General features: G+C 48.4%; 1 protein-coding gene across 1 annotated transcript in view; it reads right to left on the reverse strand.

The window, feature by feature from the left end:
* Nucleotides 1-2,609: 2,609 nt before the first annotated feature.
* SETD1B (SET domain containing 1B, histone lysine methyltransferase) overlaps nt 2,610-20,528 on the reverse strand; it is a 45,226-nt gene continuing 27,307 nt past the window's right edge. Inside the window, exons 7-18 of the mRNA XM_027739779.2 lie at nt 16,150-16,920; nt 13,118-13,288; nt 12,097-12,184; nt 11,087-11,304; nt 10,707-10,833; nt 9,589-10,050; nt 6,699-8,249; nt 4,661-4,827; nt 4,277-4,408; nt 4,054-4,173; nt 3,558-3,695; nt 2,610-2,865 (exon numbers count right to left, since the gene is read on the reverse strand). Of these exons, the coding sequence (XP_027595580.1) occupies nt 2,692-2,865; nt 3,558-3,695; nt 4,054-4,173; nt 4,277-4,408; nt 4,661-4,827; nt 6,699-8,249; nt 9,589-10,050; nt 10,707-10,833; nt 11,087-11,304; nt 12,097-12,184; nt 13,118-13,288; nt 16,150-16,920 (4,119 nt within the window). The 3' untranslated portion in view covers nt 2,610-2,691. The remainder of the gene's footprint in view (nt 2,866-3,557; nt 3,696-4,053; nt 4,174-4,276; nt 4,409-4,660; nt 4,828-6,698; nt 8,250-9,588; nt 10,051-10,706; nt 10,834-11,086; nt 11,305-12,096; nt 12,185-13,117; nt 13,289-16,149; nt 16,921-20,528) is intronic.

Below are 20,528 nucleotides of genomic sequence, written 5' to 3' on the forward strand. Positions count from 1 at the left end.
CTGGGGAACTACTGAGAGCTCAGCTCTCACAAAACCTTACGTTATTTGTCCAGGATCCTAAAAAGGGATGGATTACAGGCAGTTTCAGAAGTACCCAAGTGATTTAGGTGCTCATGGACTTTGGCACCCAAATCCCTTTGGTGCTCCTAAAAATGCAGCGAAAGGTCCCAAAGGTGACTGTGACCTTCCTCCCCGCCTTCCTCACCACAAACTGCAGGGGCTAATCCCATCCAGAGCACACAGATATGCTGGGAAACACAGAACTGCCATCAGGTTCTTGGGGCTGGGCCATTTGGGGTGTTCTCACCCCCACAAATCCACTGTTACTGCACTGGCTGGATGGACCAGAGAGGGATAAGGCCAAGGCCATGGGCCAAAATGCTGCACACATGAGCTTCAGTTCTGAGACACAGGAAACTTCTGTGCATTTCCAAAGCTTTGAAAGTCAAAGGCCAAGCTGTAGAGATGCCAACTGGAGCCTCAACACAACAAAATGAACCTTCTTAAAAAACCCCCAAAACTAAACTAAACCGAGCAGCTGGTTTAACTCCCAAATGCCATCACTGCAGTTACAACCAACAGTCAGTGACAGAAACTAGTTGTGCTTCACAATTTTAGGTTCTGGGTCACCAATACCCAATTGCTGGAGAGATTTATAAAGAAGGGGGGGAAACAACAAAACCAAACCAAAACAAAAGCAGAGATGAGACTATGGACTGTCAGCAACAATCTGCTCACCCTCAGACAGAAATACAGGAGGTATTAAGGCAGTTTGGAGCAGTCTGTGTGTTCCTGCCCTTTCAGGCCTTTTATCTGAAGAAGAAATTCAGATGCAGAGGTCTAACCTACATTACAAGCTCCACTCAGCAGTGCAGGCCTGGCAATTCCATGGAACAGCTGAAAAAACTTCCAGGAACCTCTTTTGCAAGGTTGTAACCTCTGCTCACGGAGGTTTGAAAGGCTACAAGAAAACAGCTGTGTAATTGGTTCTGTGGGGAGAAGATGTTTAGTTATGCAGATAATCTTCCCATTTCATAATGACATTGCAACTTCCCCTTATAAGCCAATTAAAAAGGGTTTAGTACAGCTAATCTCTACTTTTAAAGCAGGAGAAATTCAATGCAAGTTGGAAAACTGATCCTGTCTATACCTGAACGCTCACATAACATTTCCAGATCACATCCAAAGAACTATTTCTTTGGTGTTTTGCCCCATTTTTAAATGGAACCCCTTGAAGAACTGCAACACAGCACATCCACAAGGACAAAATATACCGAGAAATCATTTCAAGACATGCCTTCCAAATTTGGAGAAGCATTCATCATTTCCATGCTGTAGATGGGGGGGGACAGGATTGTTCTCAGGGACACTTTTACCACGATCTTACTGGAGGGATGGGACCACCCCCAGGCCAAGTTACTGAGTAACAGAGGGAGGAGAGCGGCACAGCACAGCTTGCTCCTATCACAGGAGGATCTCCCACATTCAAATACAGAGCAAATACTCCACTTAAACACTGGAAAGGGCAGGGAAATGCAGATGAAAGGGAGAAAAGTGAACACGAGACACACATCAGCCTGTTTCCCATCTATGGGAAGAAAATCCTGTTCCAAACGTGGGCCATAATCTTTGCTTACAAGCAGGGCAGAATTTCTACAGCTGAGTTCTCCCCTTAATCTCAGCCTCTTCTGCATGCAAGACAAACCCATCTCCAAGGAATGGGCATCCCCAAAGGCCACACGCTGTGCCACGATGCTACAGCTACACGACTGACTCCAGCTCTCACTGTGATTGCAGTATCCAAGCATTTCTCACGCAGGGGTGCAGAGGTTTGGATCCCCCATAGACCAGCATGGCATAGAAAATGAGAGACGAGCCCAAGGCCGAGAGTTGAGGTCTGTGCTGACCCGACTCTGCCTCCGGGGGTCTGGCTGAGGGGATTTGTTCAGGCTCATCCCTAACAAAAAGGCAGGACAGTTCACCTCTAGTCTCATTGTGGACATATCTACACACACACACCCCCAAGCACACTCACACGCTCATTCACACACCCTCAAGCCTCTGGCTTGCTCTGTAACATCAACCTTACATTTATTTACAGCTTACTCTGAGAAATCTGTGCAATTTCAGCCAATCAAGCTCCCAACAAACCCTATATGGCATTTTCAGTCTCTGCTTCACATTTAAACGTTGAATGTCTTTTTCAACCAACAAAACTGATGAGAAAAAGGTAGCAGCATTTATGAAAAGATGAAGGTTTATAACAACAATTAAAAAAAAAAAAAAAAGGTACCATTATCCCATTACGGAGCATTACTGTAGGGACTGAACAGAGAAGCTAGTGTTTGGATAGACCATGCCACAAAATGGTTATCACCTTTTTGTGTGCGTGTTGGATCTGAAAAGGAAAGAGCACCTGAAACGTGAACAGTCCTCGTAAGCGTGTGCGCTTTTTGCTTTCGCTCATGATCCGGCAGAAGTGCGAAACTTGCTTGGTTTTCTTCTTCTCTTTTTCCTCTTTTTTTTTTTTTTTTAAGTATTTTTTTAATCCTTTTAAATTTTTTTTTCTTCCTTTTTTTCTTTGTTGTTTTTTTTTTTTTTTTTTCCTCTTTTTTTGGCAAAGTGCAACCACACCTGGTTACCACAGTTTTGACATGGCCGAAGGTGCAAGTGTGACGAGAAACCTTGAGATCAGTTCAGGGTTCCCCTGCAGTTCTCAGAGCCACAGAGACATGGGATTTTTACATCCTCAATTGGAAACTTGTAGTCGTAGGTAATTTCCTCGTTCACATTGATGTGCTGCTTGGAGTAGATGACGATCTTCTTTTGGGACTCCACCGTGATCACTTTAGCATAACAATTTGGCTGCAAGGGTGACAGAACAGGTAATGATTTAGGTTCCCAGACTCCACACAATTACTCCAAGATAAAATAAAACAAGACAGTCCTTCCCCTTGACAGCCTCAGCCATGCTTCCAGAGCCTGGATCCAGGGGAAGCCTGGAGAGGGAGGCATGGAGCCAGACAATAGAGCAGCCCTCCTTGTGCTGCTCCAAAATATCCACATTCCAGTCATTTGTGGAGCAAAGGAGCTTGGATGATGCTCCACCAAATTTGTCACAGGTTAAGAGCAGCTCAGTGCTTAACAATTTGGCCAGGCAGCCAAGTCTGAGGGCAGATTGCAGCACGAAGCAGAGGGGAAAGCAGATTCTCTGCCTGCCAAGGCAGGGAATACTTTTCCCAAGTGGACACTATAAGGAGACTGTTCCCACAGAATAACAGTGCTAAAACTTGGTATGTTTTAAGGAAATATTTGTTAGAGATGCTTCCTCAGTGTCCAGCAGGGACAGGAGGACTCTCAGTGCCCTGCCTCCACGTGTGTCATTCCTCAGGTCTCTCCAATCTCTTTACACTTCTTTAGACCCTGCTCTGACCCGCTGCAGCTCATTAACGTTTAATCATAACCCTGTGACCCCCTGCCACTTCTGAACAGCCCAAGGACTGCCCGGGTTCCTCAGTGTGCCGGAGCACAGCCCCACGCAGGAACGCGACACTCACGTTGCAGCTGTGATTGATGAACCGGGCGAAGTTCCCGCATTTCGTGGCGTCGATGATGGTGTCGTGATCGACCCTGAACATGTAACTGCTGCCAATGCCCTCGTCCTCGTAGCGCTTCTCACGCATGTCAGCAATGACCTGCAGGAAACCCCACGGGCAGGGTCAGGACACGCCACACAAGTGCCCTGTGAGCGGCGACCTGCACAACCTGAGCTGTGCTTGTGCCAGGCAACAGGCATTTAATATGATCACAGTCACCCCAAGAGAACACAGGCCTAACTCAAAACACAGCTCAGGGTGGGCTTCTTAAGAAGGATTCTCCTGACTGCTTAGTTTTTATGGGTTGTTTAAAGTCCCACCCTTGTATCTCCAAACCATATGTCAACCTCTGTGCAGCCCACGGAGCTGACACCTTACAGCAGAACTCCAACCCCCACTGGAATACACTTCTTCCAGGGCTGGTTTTTGCTCACATTTCACCCACAGTCCAGCTTACCTGCCTGATGTTCTGACCCACGTATTCGATCACCATCTCATCAGCTGCAATGGGCTCCATAGCAAAAAGGCCCCAGTCGTGAATGTGGCTCTTACAGAATTTTAGTTTTTTCTTCCGGAACTGCATGAAGAAAACACCCCAAAACCCCAACCCTGAATTAGCCACAGCACAAGAAGGGAAAGGATGTCCCTGGGTCCAAAATCTGCAGCCTGGGGTGACCTACCTTGAGCTGGTTGAACTTGAGCAGGTCACTGTCACAGCTACCAGTGAAGGAGGAGAGGAGCCTGCGTTGCTCTGATCGCCTCTCGGAACCAGCCCGGGTGGAAGCATGAGGTTGGGCAGGGATGCTCATACCCTGAGAGGACAAATGGGTGATCAAAGCTGACCCAACACCCTGCAGGCTCCCTGTCAGCAACGCCTTGTGCTACAACACATCACCACAGAACATGTGACATCAAACACTAACACCTCCCATGCAGCTCCTGGGTGATCAACTTGACACAGGCGTAGCAACAGCTTCCCCTCCCTCCTTGCCAAAAGGCAGGAAGCACCCACTTGATAAAACCAAATCCCATTCACACCTGGCACTGAGCAGAGGATTCCTCACCTGTGTGTCAGCTGGAGGCTCCTCTGCAAAAGCTCGGCTATTGTTGAGGTATTTAAGTTTGTCCTTCTTATCAATTTTGTAATAGCCTTCACTTCGTGCACAGCCCGTCACGTGCTCCCGCATCCCATCGTCCCGCTTCTTTTTCTTGGGGGTAGAAAAGCTAGTAGGTGGGAAGAAGTTAAGGAGGAAAACAGCCAGAGGCGGACACCAGACTAAATTGCCACAGTTACATGGAGCTAACACTGGGAGCTTGGACAATTAGGAAGGGTTTGGGGGGGCTGCAAAAAATAACAATACTACTGAAAAATAAAAAAACCAAACCATCACTGGAGCCCACATGCCCACAGGAAAACCAAGCACCGCCTTTCCTTCTTAGTCACATGCCTTGGGAAACTAAAGCAAAGAAACAGTGAAAAATTTAACTTTTAAAGGTTAAGCTGTCAAGAGAAACCTGTTTGAGAAAGGATTTCCCCACAGCACCCACCACGTACCCAGGCAGCAGCTGGATGTACCATTTGCTCTGGTTTGAGTGACTCGCTTCTCTTCTACCTCCAGGAACTCCCTGCAGCCACCCCAAGCTCTGAGGACACCACATGGACCTCACAGCAGCAACATTCCCCTCTGAGCGGGGCCAGGAGCGGCACAGAGGGGCAAGAGATGCTCCTCACCCCAAAGGGCTTGGAGAGATCTCGGTAAATCAGTCCCTTCAGACCCTGATGGGAAGGGGAAAACCCTCGGCACACATTTCAAACCTTCAGGTTTGAAGGCGCCTTCAGGGCTTTGGCTTCTGGAAGGACTATGGAGCAAAACTACTTCCAGCTCACCCCAAAAACATAGCCATAAAGCCTATGATGATTGAGATTGACCCAAAAACATATCCTTAACAGCAGAAATTGAAGCAGAGGGACCATAAAAAGCAAGAGGTGATGGCCTCAAAACCAGAGTGCTGAGTGTGAGTTTGCTGCAAAGCAGGTGAACCTGCAGGAACTTTCACATCCATCACACAGTGTGGCACAGGATGAACCAGCAACTGGCTGCAGGTGATTTTTAAAAGGTTCAAAAAGTGACTATGATTTTGCTGTTACAATAATCTTCATCAACAGGGAAACAGATTTACACTGTGGGTTTTGTTAGTTATCGCTGACTATTTTAAGCAGTTTGGGTTTTTTTGGTTTTGCTTTCCTGTCTTGCAGGGAGCAATGGACAAGAAATTTGAACTCCACACAATCTCTAGCAACACACGGGGTGGTGTGTTTGTCTTCTTCAACACATAAATCCTTCCTAAAAACAGTACTGGAGAGTTCTGAGGTTTTTAGGACAGCCTTTTAGGCTCTGCTCTGGAGATCACTCCTGGTGGCTGCACACACAGTCTTGTTCTGACACAGCCTGTGTGTCCCAAAAACGCTCCCGAAGGTTCAAAGCCCCTGACTGCCAGACCAGGGGCAGGGAGGGAGGGGATGGGGCCAGACCTTCCCCACCAGCACCAGCTGGTGCAACATGTGCTCCTCACTGCAGCACCAGCAGCACATTCCCCATCCGTCCTGGACACGTGTCTGGCCCTAATGAGCCACTTAGAAATCAGTGATTTTATCAGTATTTCAAACCCAATGCAAGTTAAAAAGCTGCTAGAACCACTCTTAACTCAGCATTGTGGGCACAGATGGTGGAGATTATTTTTACAACAAGTTTTAGCCCCAAGTGAAAGCTCTGTATGTACAGACCAGAAATTCCACAGCCAAGCTGGAAAAAAAGTCTGGCTATGTGCAGACAGAAGCTTCTCCAACTAGGAAGGAAACCTCCCCAGCAGAGGTGCCTACAGACGGTCCCTGTAGTCCCAGTCTGAACATGCAGCAGGAACAGCCACTTCTGCAGTATTTTTGTATTGCAGCTTCGCAGAACAAACAGCCCCAAATCCCCTCTGCTATTCTCGTAAGCAACTGCTTCTCCCACCAACAAAATTAGTCCTTTGCACCTGAAGTCCTCCCCAGTGACCATCTCGTGCATCTCACACGTGCTGTGTAACGCTGAGAAAGGATATAAGGATGGAATACCCACAGGGTGTCATTGAGCCAGTCCATGCCATTGTCCTGCTGCAACAGGCGGTCATATGTGATACACATGAATTTGATATCTTCCTCGTCTATGCCCCCGTTCCAAATGTCATACAAAATGGTCATCTCCTCAAACTCGGAGCGCGGCCTGAACTGAGGCCGGGGTGGGGAATACTCTGGGGAAGGGATCACCGGGAGGTCCTCAGATGTTTTCTTCTGCCTTCGCCACTGCCTTTTAGGTTTAGCTTCTTCTTCCTTGAAGTCTTCATTCCACTGGTTCTCCAGTTCCTTAAATGGCAGTTTCTCCGCAACTGTCTCAGCTGCTATTTTCTCATGGAAACCGTCATTCCTGAAGTCCAGGGTGACGGCTTCAGGGTCTTTCAGTCCATAGTAAGCATCAGGATGTCCACTCAAGAGCTCTTTGCCCACAGGACCTTCCACCAAGGCCACTGGCACGGGAGGAGGTTCTATGGGTTTGCCTGAGTACACATCCAAGGAGAGGACAGAGGGTGGTGACCGTCTTGGCCGACCCGGCCTCCTTTTGGGAAGAACAGAAGGTGGTGGGGGGGGAGGAAGAATAGAAGCCCCAGGGGGTACTTCTGGTGAGAGCAAACCAGATTTTACTTCTGCCTTGCATTCCTCAATGGGCATTCTTCCATCTCCATGCATGCACGGCAGGGCTGCTACAGGTATTGGCTCATCAGGTGGCAAACCCATGTCCATGTGGAAATCTGCTTGGGGGGGGCTGGCGAAGGGGATAGGAGAAGGAACACTGTTCATGCTGATCGTAAGGGAAGCACCAAGAGGCTCTTTAAAGGGTTTCTCATCCAGCTCATCCTCTGACTGTTTCTTGCCAGACAGAAGGCAAGGAATGGTAGCACCAGCCTCTGGGAAAGTGGGCGTGAAATTGAAATCTCTCCCAGGAGTCCGAGGAATGCCACTGTTAACGCCAGGAGATTGGGACGGGTAGGAAAAGGGGCTCCCTGGGACTTGAGGGGAACTGAGGGTCAAGCTGCTTCCTGTAAGGGGAGCATCACTTCCTGGCGTGGCTGGAACAGTGTCCGTGCTCTGCGACTTTGCAAGAGGGTGTGAAGACTTGGCCAAAATGTCCCGCCCAGGAGTCCTCGGAATCTCCTCTTCCACAGACGTTTTGGTCACCATTAATTGTTCAGGGAACTTTTCTGGAGGGACTAAAGATTCCTCCTTACCGGGAGTCGATGGCAAGGGAAGCATGGAGGATGGCACCTTGTGGGCTGGAAGCAAAAGAGTGTCAGTCTCCGAGTGGATCATCACCTCCCGTCCCGGCGTGCGGGGCAGCCGCTCGTCCTCCTCCGCTGCCGAGGGCAGCTTTGGTTTAGCACAAGCTTCTGAGCTGCTGTCGTCAGATTTGCCAAAGAAGCTGCTTTTGTTGGGCAGAGGTTCTCCGAAGACTCCCACTGGAGTGGAAATACAGAGCGTCGCCTCCTCATCTTGAGATTCAGGCTTTGGACCTTCCTGGACCTCTGGCTCCAGCATGGAAGTGGGTTCGGATTCTTCCTCTGAAAGGGGAAAAGAGAGGAAAATCAAGAGCTTTGCCTCCACTTGCCAGTAAAGGCATGTTTAAGATGCCACGGTTAGAGAACAGCTCAATTCCACTGGGAGGCTTAAAAACGCCAATGCTTTACATTTTGGAGGCACGGAGCGTGGAGTAATTAGACACTACCACAGGCATTCCTAATGGACCATAAAAAACCCGCACTATTAATTTGAGGATTAGCTACAACACAGACCAGAACGAAGGTTTTCTGCTTTCAAAATCCCTGACAACCTTTTGTACAGACATAAAAAGATTCAGCGGATTGTGGGGCGAGGACTTTGGAAGAGAGCTCCTGGAGCCTCGAGCTATCAGCTTGTCTGATGTGGGAAGGTAAACTCATTGCAAGGCCAAGGAGCACCCTCAGCTCTCCAAGGAGGGAGTGGTGAAGGGAGGAGCAGAACACTCTTGAACAACACACGAAGGAAACGGGAAGCCCTTGTAATGAATGAGGAGACACTCAGATGGTATCAATGAGGCAATTTATATGCTGCTCTCCCTGCAGCAGCCTCATTTGTCTGGAGTTTATTTACTCACTTAGGGCCAGGTCCAAAAGGAATCATCGGTGAAATCTTGTTAGGCAGCTCAAAATAACATTTTCAAGTGGGAGAGCAAAAGGAGGTGAAAATGCCTGGAGAACTGGAAGGGAAGAATTCCTCATTTGTGCTGAATGAACCAGAGAGTGGCTGGAGAAGAGTCTGAGCCCTTCTCAGAAGGGTCTGGGCTGCTCAAGAAGAATGTGGCAATTTGAGCTTGTTCCCACAGCTTACCAGGAAAGCTCATTCCACATGTGAAGGTACCCAAGTGCAGGTGTTCCCAAATTTGTGTCCTTTCTACACACTGACCTGTTCTAGAAAGGGTTAGTGCAAAACCAGACCCATATAGCGTCCCTGTCACAAACTGCTTTGCTACTAAACCAAAAAAAAAGCCAGTAGTGACACAGTAAGCACAGACTCCTGTTCTGTTTTAGCAGCCATGGCTTTTCTATCTTGAGCTTCAGCCACCACCCGATCCGTCACCCTTGGACGATGACAACTGTTCGGTTCCTGTAGGACACTAAACTGGCTCAGGATAAGATTCTGGATACAGTAACCACAGTATTTTTAGTAGCAGATGGCTTGTGTAAAGCTCCTTACTAGGAAGGAAAGTTCAGCACAGACCTTTTTCCCTGTACAGATAATCCCAGCCTAGAGCCAAGAGGAAGGAAGAGAACATAAGAAATACAAACCCATGCATATTGGATACTGTGAGAAAATGTACTTGGAAATGTGGTAAACTGTGCCAGGGCACATGGAAAGGCATACCTGGCCTACAGATGGGAGAGAGAGCAAGTTTTGTCTCCTGGTCTCTTTCCATAACCAAGTGTTTCAGAGTTTCAGCAGCAAGAGATGCCCCTGTGATTTGGCCACATTCACTTTCCCCTGCTTTGATTTCTTCATGGCCTTCATCTTTCACTGCCAAAGCTGGCTCGGCGAGTCCCAAGCCCGTTGCATCCATGTAGTCATCCACAGGATACAGCTCCAAAATAGTCTCCCTCTCGTCGTCAGGAATCTCATGACCGGTAGGTTCATGCTCTGTCTCAGCAACCATGGCTTCTCGGTCTTGATCTTCAGTCACCTCTTCCTCCTCTTCCTCCTCCTCATCTTCATCATCATCATCATCCTCATCATCATCATCTGAGTCTGAACTTGACTCGAATTCAGAGGAGTCCTCACTTTCATCGGATGATTCAACTTCAGCCTTGGAAGATGAGGGACTTGCTACATCTACAAGAACAAATTACCATTAGTTCCACTTTCTGGCCTAAATCAGGGGCAAATATCCCTTCCACACTGTAAGGGCGTGGAAACAGCAACAACAGCAGCGTGTGGGTTTGAAGGAGTGGCCTCTCAATTTATTTATTTTTGCAGAGATTTATAAATCCTGCCTTTGGATGCTTATAGCAGTGACCATACAGCAGGCAGTTCCATGAACAGTGCTGCCTGGCACCTTGCTCATGGGGATTGTACCTTCTACTGAGATTTTCTGCTGCCTTTACAAACAGATTTGAAAAGTAGAAACTACCACCTTCCAGAGCAGGAACTGATTGGTAGGACAGAAAGTTATTAGTGGCCAAATTACCCCTGTTTGAAATCCGGTCCCTTCTCCTCCCAGTCACTCGTGTTTCATAACACGAGCACACACTCAGCTGACTCTGCCCTCCTGCCAGGCTGGGCTGAGATCACTCAGGGGCTGGAGAGCTGCTGCAAAAGGACCCACAGACTGAGGGATCGTGAAGTCTTGCAGGTAACAATTAAAAATACCTGTTACATCTTGTATAAAATTGCTCTCAGTGAAAGAAGGTGCACAAGTAACAGAATCAGCTCACAAGAGCAGAAGGGAGATTCCAGCTGACCCTGCTGCTTCCACTGGAACTGCTTACCCTCCTCAGAGTCCTGCTCCTCCTCCTTGTCACTTGTGTCTATGCCCGTCTCCTCCTCCTCATCTTCATCCTCGTCATCGTCATCTTCATCCTCATCATCTTCATCCTCATCCTCCTCCTCTTCCTCCTTTGCAAGAAAGCATTGCCAAAAATGAACAGTGCCTGACCCTGTGACCTGACTGTCACTGTAGTAGCCACCAGTGGCTCCCAAGGAGGCTGATCAGAGAACCTGAAGAGGGAATGACCTTTACAGAGGCTCTCTGAGGACAGACCCCAACAGCAGCACTCATCTCCCAGAGAAGGGAACTTCAGCATCTGGCATTATCAGGCCCCCTTTTAATGACAGACAGCACGGAAAGTGCAGTCACAAACCAACACACCTTGCCAGGCGCTGCTTTCACCAAGCCTCCCTCTTCTTCCTGCTCTTCTTCCTTCTCCGAGGAGGATTCTTCCTCCTTCCCTGATGTCTCATCTCCCTCTTCTCCCTCACTGTCGAGCTCCAACGGCCTTGCTGGTCGCCGCCTCAGCCCCACTGCTTCTCCATCCTTCTTTGACAGGTCAGATGTGGTATCGGAAGCATCCCTGTCCCTCTCTGACTCTGAGGAGCAAAAACAGGATGGAAACTGCCATCAGATACCTCGCAAGGGAGGGAAAGAGTTAACTACACAAAGGAAACTTTTTCTCTGGGAAGATGGAAGTGACAGTCCCCAGGCTTACAGGGACTTGCTAATGTCACAGTGCAGGGGTGCAGAGTGCTGATGGCAAAATGTGGGTGGGCAAAGCTGACACACTCCAGGCAGAACAGCCAGGAGACATGGCACAACTGAGGTCAGGATAGGTAACCTGAATTTAATGCCTTTTTAAGTTTTACAAAACCCTCCCTCTATACTCTGGCTTCAAAACCAGTTGTTAGTCTGAATCAATTTTAACTTGAATCCATGCTTTTATGCAAAACAAAAGGTATTCAAAGTTTTACCTTCTCTCTACTCTTCCCTGGTTGTAGGAAATAGTGTCAAGATATTTTCAAATAGATTTTTCTGGCAAAAAACCTTTGTTTTCTTTTAAAATCAAATGCAGAGAAAACTGTTACACGCCCCAAGCAGTCCATGAACCCACCTGAGCTCCCTCTGCTGGGGCCCAGCAGAGATAAAATAGATTACAAGTTATTCTTAAAACGTGGGTCTTAAATTTCCCACCAGTGAATTTAAGGTAACTGAACCCAGAGGAGCCATCTCCCAGCTCTCAGAGCTTTGTGAGGAGCAGGGCTTGGCTCAGATCCCTGACTCTGTGTTCAACTGTAAGCAAGGACACTGCTGTGAAGTTTAAAGGGATTCGGCTTGTGTGTGGTTTGCATCTGCTCTTGTGTTTCACACAAATGTGCTTTGCAAACCTTCATCTTCATCATCGACAGAAGTAGAAGGCCGGATTCTCTTCTGATCTCCTGCTGAGGCAGCTTCAGGTGGCTCCTTTCTTTTCACCTGAACAAAGGACACAATTAGCATTTCTGAAAGTTTAGAAACAGCAGAAATCAACTTCTTAAGCAAATTACCACTTCTTTGCTTTGCCACGGTCACTTACACTCAGAAACCAAGGGCCACTTCCCAGCTCTTGATCCCTTTATTTGCTTGCAAACAGAATTTCACTGCGAATGAAATTCTACCCCTTCAATTTCCATCAAAACACTCTGGGTACCAGCATGGGGCATGTCATCACCAGGTACTTTGAGGATGACAGAGAAAACTCTTGACAAATCCATGTGTCTGAGATGTAGCAGAACAGAAAGAGAGCCTAAGCCTAAGGCATCCTAAAGTACCTCAAAGCAAGTTTTATGCTAAATAAAGACTGCAGAATTTCTCATTCCAAATCTTCACTAGCACCTTCTGTGCATTCAAAATCCTAATTTCAGAGAAGCCCTCTACCCTCTCCCACCCCACTTTTTTTTAAGATACTTTGAATTTTTACGCAAATGCTCTTTAAAATAGGTGACTCTATGTTGGTGAGTCTCAGTCTGCAAACTCACAGGAGACAGAGTTTAACCAGCCTCAGGTGAGACTCAGCTGCCAAACTGCCACACAAAACAGTAACTGTGTAAAGCACTACAAGCATAAGTGTATTTTTACAACCATGCTGAAATGCTGTGCCCTAAACACAGGCAAATGTCCCATTTCTCTTGTAGAGCAGGAAAACCCTCTACAGACAATTCACACAGGTGGAAGATGAAAAGTAAGGCTGGGACAGAGGGTCCTTGCTCTGGTACTGGGGGGTTACAGTGATGTCAGAAGCAACCCTGTGAGTGAACACAGAGCAGAGTGAACAGCCTGAGGGCTGTGGGGCACAAACCCAGCCAGGCCTGTCCTCCTAAGGCTCCTCTGGGGAATGTCAGCATAAGGATGCCAGTTTTCTGTTTTCACCTTGAAGGATGGCAGCCGGATGGCCCCTCGTAGCCCAATGCCCAGGCCGATTGCCTCATATCCCAGGCCTTCTCCTTTGTTCCAGTTCTCCAAAAGACAGGATGCGATTCGATCCTTCGGCTTTGGTTTTTCCTCCACTTCTCCTCCAGACTTCACTGGAGTGAGAGACGCCTGCAACAGAGAAAGCACACTTGAGAGGGGAAGTTTCCTGGGAAGGACACAAATCCTAGAAGCCATTTAGACAGTCAAAGTTTGGAAAATATCACTGCCCTGCCTAGGCATCCGTTTCTTTGAGGGCATATGAAGATGCCCCACATGGCCCCACATACTTGAAAGCAAACAGAGCTGCACACACACCTCTTACAAGTAACTTGAGTGTTCTTTAGGCAAGTCAGCCAGTGTGTTATCTACCTCCTTCGATAACCCACATAGCTGAAAGCAACTCCAGACCTTCCAGTGGGGAAGACCCTCCTTCTTTTGAGTGTAAGGCAAAATATAGTGCGTCAAAAATCACACACATCCCTGTGTTTCCTTAGCAACCACAGCCCAAGCCCACAAAACCTGTCAGAAGGCTCCAGTACTGGGAACAGGAAAATCAAAATATTCGGGTGAAACACAAAATTTGGTCACTGGACATACAGCCTCAACAAATCCCATTTCATCAGAGCTAAGGTGTGAAGGAAAAGCAGGAATTCAGACCCCTGCAGCTGTGGAGAGGTGGCCGAGCTAGGAGAGCATTACATGTGGTGGCACATCACGCTCTGCCACCTCTTCCTGAGTGAAGGGTACTGGAGGTAACACTCATTTGCATCAGCCCATGGCACAACACCATCTAACAAGCTGTTTTTTCTTACACACTAACAGAGCTCGTGTGCTGGAGTGGGCTGTAATCACCGAGGAGGCAGCCTAAGCTCAGCTCTCCTGCTAATAAGGGATAAGACTAATGGGAATACTGAGCAGAGAATCCAAGCGGTAGCACTCCGTGGCCAGGGATGACTGGTTATTCCTGGCACTCTGCTTAATGCATTTTACTCAGGCTTTCAAACCCAAACCCATCACTAGATTTGGGAACAGGGAAAAGCTTTCCCCTATCTTAGGTAGTAGACAAGGCCCATGGAATGTGCTGCCTTCTCTAGCAACGTGCTCCTTCACAGCCTGCTCCCTGTAAATTTTCTATTCTGTCTGACACGGGACACCAGCTTTATCCTTGGGCTTTCCCACCTTTTACCTATGGCACGATACCTCCTGGCAGTCAATCAGCTGCCTGAATTGATTCCTTTGATAGAATATAACAGCCAAAATCAGTGTGATGGCAAAGCACGTGGAGACCTGACCTCCAGCTGCCACCAAGGAGCCCAGCTGGCTCATCCTCACACATACACAGTAGAGAGGGACAGTTGAAGCTGAACAATTGTATTTAATTTTCTTATGGCTGAGAAGGAATCCTGTCTCACTCCAATGCCAGGGGTGCCCAGTCCTAGAGAAAGGAGGCTCTGAAACCTGTGAGGTTTTTCTCCGCACAACAGTAACATGTGGCCTGGCAGAAGCCTTTCCAGGCAGCGCCCTGGGGCAGAAATGGTTCTGGCATCTCTGTTCCTGGACAGAAAGCACACGTGGTTTTCCATGCAGCAGTTTCCTATTTTCAATTACACTGCTCACATCCAACATAACCTGTGGCAAGGACTGTGACGAGTTGCTGTGGTACAGCCAGCTTCCCTTCCCAAAGCGGGTTACAAATTCCAGGTGAGGGAGGAACATGCCAAATCCAGCCATAGCTTGAGGTGTAAAAGAGCCTGAAGATCTGCCTTGACTTGCTTCTACTTCTTCAGTGCAGATGTCTGGTTTAAAACAATTTCTTGAGTATTTCAGTTGTTGCTTTTGCAACTATGTACTGGATCTGTTTCCTTCATCGCCCTGGAAACTCGGGGGCCTCCTCCAAAACTGTCAGCACACGCTCGCTGGCAGGGGGAAAAGCTCTGAGCATTAGTCAGAAGAGTGATGGTGTTTCTTGCTGCATGTCACACCAGCCCAGCTCTGAGCCAGAGCAAATTACACTGTCATAAAACAGCTGTTAAGCAACAGCATTACCAACCTTCCAGAAAGCCAGGCAGCTCTCCCAGGCACTAGAGTTAACATGCAACTGGTTTACAAAAGCAGGTGGGGAAGGTACTGCTCTGAAAACTGACATCTGAGACACAAGATCTATCTGCAGGCTGTGGCTTGGTTTGTTGTTACTTTTTCAATAATTCACTGTAACGGTGATTTTGAGGCTTGCATGAACCTTTCTGCAGTGTTACTTTTTTTTTTGGTAGTGACAAATTCACCACACATTAGATCACAGAGCTGTTTCCTGGCTGAGGTACACTTCAAATTGGGTGAGAAAGGATCAGATGATTCATGCAAAGCTGTTTTCTTAACTAATCCCTGGAACTCCTCACGTATTTGGCCAACGCTCAGCTTTTGAGTTAATTGCTGCTGTGAACATGCACTGAGGAGGTGGGAGAACTGGAAATACCCACAGACCTCATCACACGAAGTGGGGAACACAAAACTTGGTGCTTTCAAACACTCCTCCTTTAGTTTTTTGGAGCTAAACTTGGTTCTGATGGCAAAGCAGCATGAAATACCTGCATATACAGAGTGACACGATGGAAATAAGCCAGGTTCAATATCCAGGTGCTAAGCTGTCCCCAGGCAGGTGCCTGTAGTGACTGAGCACCTTCCAGATACCGGTAGGCTGAGTCTGGTGCTGCTGCCTACCCCAGCACACAGACCAGCCCCACGGGCATGCATGGAGCCAGGTGAGGGACAGGGACACGTGTGTCTCCCATTTCATTTCAGCAGCCTCCAGCAATGGGGTTCCTCACAGCAAAGCTACTCCGTGGCTTTACTTTTTCCTTCCGTTTTAGTTACCATAACAATTTAGGGCTGTGGGTTCTTTTAAAATCACTTCCAGACCCCTGCTGATGCATGCCCTAGCCACAAGCACTAAGAACAGTTTAGGATCTAGCAGAGAGCACGTGAAAGCCTACCTTTGCCAGACGTTCCTTCTTGTCCCACCAGTCATCAAATGCCCGAAACGCCACCACTTCAACCATCTTGCGGTTCAGGTCCCTTTTCATGATAGCCTTTAGCTCCTTCACTATGACCAGGAGGACTCCATCCACAGTGGCTTTGTGGGGATCTTCCTTCTTCGGCTCATACCCCGGTGGTGGAACCGAGGGGTCAAACTTGGGCAGTGGGGGCCACTGCTGCCCACGGCCAAGAGCAGCTCCCATGGAGAAAGGGCGGTAGGGAGGGAGGTTCACGAACTGCATCCGGCCCGTCATGAAAGGGGGATACTGGTACGTGTTCTGTGCCTGCATCATGCGGCTCAGCATCTGAGTTTGCATCTGGAAGGACATGGGCATGCCACCCCACTGGTTGCCCAAGACACTTATCATATCCACCTGCATGACAGGGAACATGCCAGGATGGAAGGGAGGGAGTGGAGGCAAGATGTGCGGCGGGGGGACCCCGGGAGGGGCCGGGAGCGGCGGCGGGGGGACGGTGACGGCGGGGTGGGTGGGTGGAGGTGGCGGAGGCAGCGGTGGAGGCATCGGGAAGCCTGGCTGGGGAGGAGGCGGAGGAGGAAGAGGAGGGAATCCCGGTGGTGGCAGAGGGGGGATCGACGGGGCCATCACGGCCGTGTTGCTGACGGAGGAGTTCACCACAATGGTTTTGGCACATTCCGCGCTGGTGATGGGCGCTGGGTTGGTCTCATCGTCGGAGATCTCCATGTCCTCCCCTGAGGAATGCTGACCCTGCGACAAAAGAGAGAGTAAAGGTGACCAGCACATTCCTTTTATGTTCAACACCACAGGGCGGGAATGCTTCAAACAAAAGCTAAGTTTAACACACAGTTTAATTGGGAATAGGGGAAAGCGAGCCAGCGATGCTCTGAAAAGACAGGCCCCCGAGCAGCTGGTGCCTATTGAAGCTTTTCTCTTCCATGTCAGACCTCAGGAATCAGTGAGGTAAAAGCCTTCTAAAAGAGCATCAGTACAAACTGAACAAAACCCTCAGCTTCTATGGAACAGTAGGAATTGCTCCCATGCTCAGCAAAATACACACAATTCAAATGTCTTTCACTGCAAGACACATTCTCTCTCATTTGCATCTAATACTGACAGGTACATTACACCGTGAGTTTTTATTCCTTGGTCTCTCCATGCACAAAGAATTACCCTGTTTTTTAATTATAAACCATGGCTCATTTGCTGCCAACTCTTAACCTCTAATTGAGGGAAGACAACACTTCCACATGGCTGCTGCTACTAAAAGTTGTCTCGACTAGACCACAGCAATTCAGGTGGGGAAAAAAAGAGCCACAAATCTTGTTAAATTGCTTTTAAACATCAAAGTGATAAATGCTGGGATTCAAAGACATAGAATATGTCATGTTTTGGGGCAAAAGGATTACTTTCCTAGCCATAAGAAATACAGAGGTATAGAAAATGCTAAAACTATGTCCCACCTCCTTTGCCAAAGGGATGGAAACTGGACTGAAACAGAGGGTTCCTGCTTGCTCTGAAGTCTCAAAGCTGCCTGACTAAGTCTTGTAAAACAGAAAAGCCTCAGGAACCCAACAGCACATGGTCACTCCTGCACACTGTGTCCTACAGGCACTTCAGTCCTCGAGGTGTCTCCAGCACCAAGAATCCACATGCATAACTGTCCCACCCCTCAGGTACTGTTAAAACAAACCCCAATAAGAAATACAGCAACCCAACACTGCTGGAAGACATATCCACACACTGACAGTTTATCTAGGAAACAGGAATGGGGCTGATCTCTCACTAGAGTGATGACAGCAGACAGGACAGGGTCCCAGTAACCTTCTCCAAAAATATTTCTCACATTGCTGATCTCAGTAAAGACCATCTTCATGTCACCAGAGCCCTCCTGCTTGCTCTGGGAGCTGCAGGCTCCAGCCCAGCCAAGCCAGGAAAAGAACACCATCAAGTGGTCTGCTAGTGCCTCTCTCTGTCACAATCCTGGCAAGAGTTTTGGAACCTGATGGCTGCTTTCAGCCAAATTTGACTGTAGATCCCAGAAATATTTATTATTTTCTCCATGTCTTGTGCCAGCAGGTACCTTTCCCGTCTGCTCTCCCACCAGTCACCCCACTTTGAAAGGAAAGAGCAGTGTCAGACACTGGAGAAGTTCTGGGGAGAGCTGCTGGGGAAGAAGCCTTTACAGAATCATGGAATATGCTGAGCTGGAAGAGGACCCACAAGGATCATCGAGTCCAACTCTGAGCCCTGCACAGGACACCCCAAGGGTCACAGCACATGCCTGAGAGCGTTGTCCAAACACTTCTTGAAGTCTGTCAGGCTTTGTTGGCAGTTCTCTCCCTGAAGCAGCTGTGATTTGATTTTTAACCTGTGAATCTCGCACTGGGGTACGGGAACAAAAGAAAGAACAGCTGAGTTGACTCTGCTATGAACTGCCACTGGGTGAAGCTGAGCAACCACAACTATCCAAATCATACCAAACACTTCATGTTTTATCAAAGGTCATCTCTGCTACAGCAGCCACCGCCAGAGAGCAGGCTGAGCACGGCGCTCGCAGCAGCAGCTGTGCAAATCCTCCGTCCTGGCACCTCCCCTCGCCTGCCTTCCCCGCATTCCGCTGCAGCAGCACCCGGAGCCTCACGGAGGAATGTGTGGGGCATCCCCAAAAAGCCTCTCGCAGTTTTAGTGGTCTGAAAATGCCCAGCAAGGACACTCATTCACCTGGCAAGCCCCGAGCAAGTGCTGTCGACTCTCTGCTAATGGTGGCAGAGAGGGGACTCTCCTGTAGTCACAGAGTCACTTCAGTGCATCTTTACGTGCAGGGAGGACTCCAAGGGCTGTTTTGAAAACCCTGAAATGAACAGCTGAAAAATGAAGTAGAAATAATAATCCATTGCACTTCAGTCTTTCCAAAGCCCAATTGTATCATTCCCTCGAGGTGTCCACATCTGGCTAACACTCCCCAGTGGGTGTCACACCCTGCATCCTCGCCCCAGCTGCTCTATTGCAGTCACGTCCCACGCCGAGAATGACAGGGAATGAAAGGACATTCTGCAGTTTCAACTGCTGCAGCTCCAGTGAAAGGAGCAAAGGAAGAGCAAAGATGACTGTGGCAGGTGTAAACAAGTTTCCTGTGAAACAGACCCCGTTTTTCAGTAAGTGAACAAAAAAGGCCCTGTTAAAAGCACTGGCTCCAGCTGCAAAAGCTGGATGATGCTAAAGGTCAGCGTTGAACAGAAAGTCAGGAGTGTTCAGGCTACCAAAGACAGACCAAATCAGCTTCAAATTCACATTCATCTCATCTGATGGGGTATGGAGAAAAGTCACCTCATGAAGCCTCAAGGGAGCACCAGGTAGTGCCAGGCCACAAATTCTCCCCAGTCCCTCGTGTAGGACCCTGTACCCTCCCAGAGCCACCCAACACCAGTGTGAGTCACAGCTCAGGACTGGTCTCTGGTGAGCACACAGTACCAGACCCAAAGGACCTGTCCAAGACAACACATCATCCCTTCCTGGAGCACCACCAGCCCCGAGCCCATCTCAGCCAGTCCTACCACAGGAGACCCCTCGTGCTCACCCAGAGTCCACTCCCAGCCACACCAGCCTTTACCCACTCTCAGTACCAATGAATCCTGCCTGATAAACGAGCTTGGTTTTCCCTCTTGAAGGAAATACCACACAGAAAAAGCCAATCCTGAAACTGCAGAGAGGTGGCAGGACTAGCAGGATTCCATGCTGTAGGGCACAGAGCTTCCTTCATTCATACGGGCATTTATTTTTACTTAAGCTGAAATGAGAACTGCTAAAGCAAAAACCAGCACGTCTGGAAAATTTAAAAGTTTTTTTTTAAATTCTTCTGGTGCTCAGATGGGTGTGCAGGAAGCAACACCAGACTCCCTGCTTCCTACAGGGCTGGGCTGACAACTCACCTGCACTTGCACAGTTCACACAGTCTGTGCTCCAGTTTTATCCCAAGCAAGATGGAAAGGGAGAGGGAAAGAGATTAAGTGACAGGGAGAAAAAGATCAGAAAAGGCACAGGAGGGTGGGGGGAAGAATCACAAGGTTAGGAAAGAGGTCAAACCAAAAGAAGATCATCTACAAGGAAGGCTTTAAAGAAAGTTAAGAGAAATGAATATTTAAAGAGGATGAATGGTTACAGGAAAGTCATATCTAAGGGGGGAAAATGTAGGCACCAAGTGAAAGAGAACAAGGTAGAGACAGAAAACCAAGGGGAGACATAGAAATATCTTCTGTTCTATGAATTTCTTTTCATTCACCTGTCTGAACCTGGATTTACTACGGTTATGACTGAATACCTCTCAGGGTATTCAGTAGCTCAAAAGTAGCTATGCT

Source organism: Pipra filicauda, unplaced genomic scaffold (genome assembly GCF_003945595.2).
Source record: "Pipra filicauda isolate LSUMZ 115617 unplaced genomic scaffold, ASM394559v2 scaffold192_size1418226_pilon, whole genome shotgun sequence".
NCBI lineage: Eukaryota > Metazoa > Chordata > Aves > Passeriformes > Pipridae > Pipra > Pipra filicauda.